Source organism: Plasmodium reichenowi, chromosome 12, assembly GCF_001601855.1.
Source record: "Plasmodium reichenowi strain SY57 chromosome 12, whole genome shotgun sequence".
Classification (NCBI taxonomy): domain Eukaryota; phylum Apicomplexa; class Aconoidasida; order Haemosporida; family Plasmodiidae; genus Plasmodium; species Plasmodium reichenowi.
In genome coordinates, this window is record NC_033657.1 from 1,481,889 (window position 1) to 1,486,678 (window position 4,790).

At 20.1% G+C, this 4,790-nt stretch overlaps 2 protein-coding genes across 2 annotated transcripts; one reads left to right on the plus strand and one right to left on the minus strand.

Annotated features, from left to right (window-relative positions):
* On the plus strand, positions 1-2,449 carry PRSY57_1237700 (hypothetical protein; the record flags this gene model as incomplete). The annotated part of the gene is made up of 3 exons (XM_012908795.2): positions 1-1,990; positions 2,110-2,180; positions 2,341-2,449. Coding segments are annotated over 3 exons (2,170 nt in total), but the record flags the coding sequence as incomplete, so codon positions are not given.
* A 1,013-nt stretch (positions 2,450-3,462) lies between these two features.
* On the minus strand, positions 3,463-4,644 carry PRSY57_1237800 (sphingomyelin phosphodiesterase, putative; the record flags this gene model as incomplete). The annotated part of the gene is made up of 1 exon (XM_012908796.2): positions 3,463-4,644. The coding sequence occupies one exon, from the start codon at positions 4,642-4,644 to the stop codon at positions 3,463-3,465; it is 1,182 nt and encodes a 393-aa protein (XP_012764250.1).
* Between the last annotated feature and the right edge of the window lie 146 nt (positions 4,645-4,790).

Below are 4,790 nucleotides of genomic sequence, written 5' to 3' on the forward strand. Positions count from 1 at the left end.
AGTACTAGAAGGAATTTTAAAGCAACAAGAAATTAATGAATACAATAATGAGGGTCTAATGAAGAATGAATTAAAAAAGGGTGAAACTGAAAAATTGGAGGGAGAAAATATTGATTTGAAAGAAGAAAAAAATATTGAGGTGGAAGAAAAAAAAAATATTGAAGTGGAAGAAAAAAAAAATATTGATTTGAAAGAAGAAGAAAATATTGAGGTGGAAGAAAAAAAAAATATTGAGGTGGAAGAAAAAAAAAATATTGAAGTGGAAGAAGAAAAAAATGTTGAGGTGGAAGAAGAAAAAAAAAATTTGGTCGAAGATCAAAATGAAGCATTAAAAGAAAATGAAGGTATCAAATTAGATGAAGATGAAAGTATCAAATCAGATGAAGAAGAAAGTATCAAATCAGATGAAGAAGAAAGTATTAAATCAAATGAAGAAGAAAGTATTAAATCAAATGAAGAAGAAAGTATCAAATCAGATAAAGAAGAAAGTATTAAATCAGATGAAGATAATCAATCAGAAAATAGTATAGAATATGAATCTGGAGAAAGTCAAGTTTATGAATCCGATAAGAGTCATAGAAAGAAAAGAAAATACAATGAAACAGTAAAAGATACATATGATGTAGAAGAGAGTATGGAAGAACACACATGTGATCATTCATCTACAGGATCATGTAAAGCAAGAAACTGTAATGGAATAAATGACGAAGAAATTATTAATTTTTTAAAAAGTAATGATAAAAATGTATATAGGAAATATTTAAAGAATTTATTGGTTTGTGATAAAAAATGTTCTATAGAGAATCATAGTGAAGAGAAAGATTTATTTCTGAAGAGAGTACAAAAATTATGTTCATTAATAAAAAATAAAAAGTTTAATTATAAGTATACAGATTACTGGAAAAAGAAAGTACACTTTAAATGTTGTAAATTACAAAGGGCATATAACATTTTTATAATAATAATATTTTCTATAGTAAAAGAAATAAAAAATCTAACCAAAGAATTAAATGAAATGAGTAATTTCATTTTTATAAATTCTGGAATCGAAACATATTTAAATGAATGTAATATATCTCTAATTGAGAAAAGAAAAGAACATAATGATATAATTAATAATTATTTTAATGAGAATAATATAATAAATAGTTTTTTTTTTAAGAAGTATTTTTGTAAAGAAGAAAAAAAAAAAAAAAAAAAATATATATCTTATATACCATTACATAATTATAAAATATTGTTTTTATGTTTACAAGAAATATTTAATGATAAAAATATTCTTAACAAGTTAGAAAAAATATCTTATTATATAGAATTTGATGATACTAATATATTACCAAATTATTGTAATTCTTTTTATAAACACTTTAAAATAAATGAAATGTATTTATATCATATTCAAAGTTTATATAATGATAGTGTACCAACAATACCATGTTTAAATATGTTTATATCATGTATGAATTATAATTATGGTAAGATACATAAAAAGAAATCACTTTTTAAATATGAATTAAATAATACACATTTATCAACACTTCCATATGTATACTGTTGTGATATACAATTAATAAAATATTTCGAATTCTTAAAATTAAAAGAAACATGTTATAAAATAATTAAAAATAATAAAATATATGATAATTTTTTAAGTCATTTATCCTCATACATATTTGATGATTCCTATTTCATTATACCATTTTTTACTTCATATGGAAAATTTTTGATTATAATTAAAACAAACAAGAATATTGATAATTTACAACAATCAATCGATACCCTCAAAAATAAAAACTCAATCACATATGATGTTATAATAAACAGTTTTGTATTTCCGAATGATAGCAGTTTTCAAGCTATTATTCATTTCTCTCATATTTTTATAAACACGTTGAAAAACTTATTCAAAACACGAAATTCGGATGAGGATATTCCAGATATAACATTCGAAAACTTATTAAACGTAGACAAGAAGAGGCTAATATATCATGTAAAAAAAATAAATATTAATATGAACATATGTGTCTCTATTATAAATATATATATATATATATATATATATATATATATATATATATATGTATACATATATATTTTTTTTTTTATTAGGAAATAGAATCTAATAAGAACAAACGTGATATTATTATGAACATGATTTTCCTAATAGAATCCTTTTTCAAGTAATACCCATAAACTATTTATGTTATTATAAAAACAATTCATATTATTCTTATGTAAATATGTAATTATGTAATTATGTAATTATGTAAATGTGTTAATATATATATATATATATATATATATATATATTATTCATTGTATTATATTTTTATTTTGCAGTAATACTGAAAAAACCAGAATTCCCAAAGAGTTTGACGAAGGGTTAAGGTTCTTGTATGTTATAAGGCTCCTTGAATTTTTTCACGAAAAGAAAGAACATCAATGTTAGATGTGTAAATAAGGATATATAACAAACAAAAAAACATACACACACACACATATATATATATATATATGATTGCATTTTCAAATAATATATATTATAATTTTATGTTTGTTTATATGGATCATATATTTTTTAAAATTTAGGCTCATAATATTTTTTTTTTTTTTTTATCAGTTAATAAAAACACTTAACATAATGGTCCTATGTATGTTCATTTTTAATATATAGTAATGATATATTATATCATGAAATTTTTTTTTTTTTTTTTTTCTTTATATATAAAAATATATAATTCAAGATAACTATTCCTCAAATGAATTAAATAAAATATAAAATAAAATGAAAATAAATATGACTCAAGATATAAATAAATAAATAAATAAATATATATATATATATATATATATATTATATGGATAGATCAAAATAAGTGTCATGGTCATGTGTAAATTAACCTAAAAATTAAATTTATTTATAAGTCTATTATTAATTCAGATGAACAAAAAAAAATATATTTAAAAAAAAATTATATATGTATAATGAAAAGAAGAAAAAGGGTATATGGAAAAGCAAACACAATTACATAACAACAAAAAAAAAAAATATATAAATATAAAATGAAATAAAATAAAACTAAATGCACTAAAAAAAAATAAGTAAAATAAAATATATACATATATATATATATATATATATATATATATAAATGGGAATATTTTTTTCTTTTCATTTATTTTATTTTTACTTATATATATATATATATATATATTTTTTTTTGCTTGAATGTAAAAATGAATAAATCCTTAATTAAAAAGAAAAAAAAGATATATATTTCACATATATTTAATTTATACCTTCCACTTATGGATTTTCATATATTATTTTTTTCCTCAAAAAAAAAAATAGAAAAAAAAAATGTACACATATAAAGGCATATAGCTATACACATAAATAAATATAAATATATATATATATATATATATATATATATATATTTATATTTATATTTAATATCATTAACTTAAAATAAGAAATGTTGCATATATTGGAAAGTGGTCACTTGGATGATGTATGTATGTAGTTTTATAAGGAATAATACCTAAAAAGAATTTTATAAAATATAATGATTTATAATAATTTTGTATAGATGTTTGTGGGACTATAATTTCGACATTGGAATTATTTGCAACTAGGATATAATCTAAAGTATATTTATGTTTATAATTATAATCTCTTTCGATATATCTACAATAATCATTTAAAAACGAGTCATATGTTGTATCTAAAGATTTTTTTGTTACATAACTATTTAAGTAATTATCTGATAAAACCTTATCTAAAAATAATCTATCTGCATTATATCTTATATTAAAATCTCCTACAAAAAACAATGATTCGAATTTCTTAATAAATGTACTAGGAATTCCTTCATATACCCATTTGCTTAATTCATCGATTTGTTTCCATCTACATTTTTGTTGTTCTTTATTATCACCTGCTTGTAAATGTGTAGCTACAACATTTACTTTTTTGTTCATTACATCACATTTTAAATATATAGCTCCTTTGGAACAAAATACATCCGGAAATTTACCACTAGAATAAATTAATGCGTGTTTATGTAAAATTTTGTGTTTCGATAAAACAATCACACCCCCATTAACAAAATGAAAGAATTTTCGTTTTCCAGTTATGGTATCAAAATTTGAATTATATGAACTATTTGAATTTTCACTTATATCTTCAGAAATTTTACTTAGCTTATTTTTATGATTTTCCTTATTTTTTCGTATGTATTCCATCTGTTCACTTACATAATTTGATATACCACGAGTACTTTCAATATTTATATTTGTATCACTTGAATGAAATGATAAGCCATCTTTTTGTCCTGTACTTGATGAACTATCATTGTAATTATCATGGCGCTTGTAATTGCGACCTATTACATTTGTGTGGTAAGGAAATTTCTCTTTTATTTTACCACTTGTTAAAAGTTTATAGCATTTTTTGGTAAACACTTCATTTAGAACTAATATATCAATATCATATATATCATCAAGTGAACATATATAATCAATTATTGCATTTCTTCTTGTCCAGCTGTTCAAATGCACACTAAATGGAATGGACAACATTTGAATGTTGTACGACATAATTGTAAGCTTTACATCTTTTGATATTTCTATTCTTGGCATCTTTATTACTTATAAACATGAATGATATTAGGTTTTTTTTTTTTTTTTTTTTTTTTTTTTTTTTTTTTTTTTTTTAATTTTTTTTAAATAAAAAATTATTTTTTAAATTTTTAAAATTTTTTTTTTTTTTTTTTTTTTATTTTTAT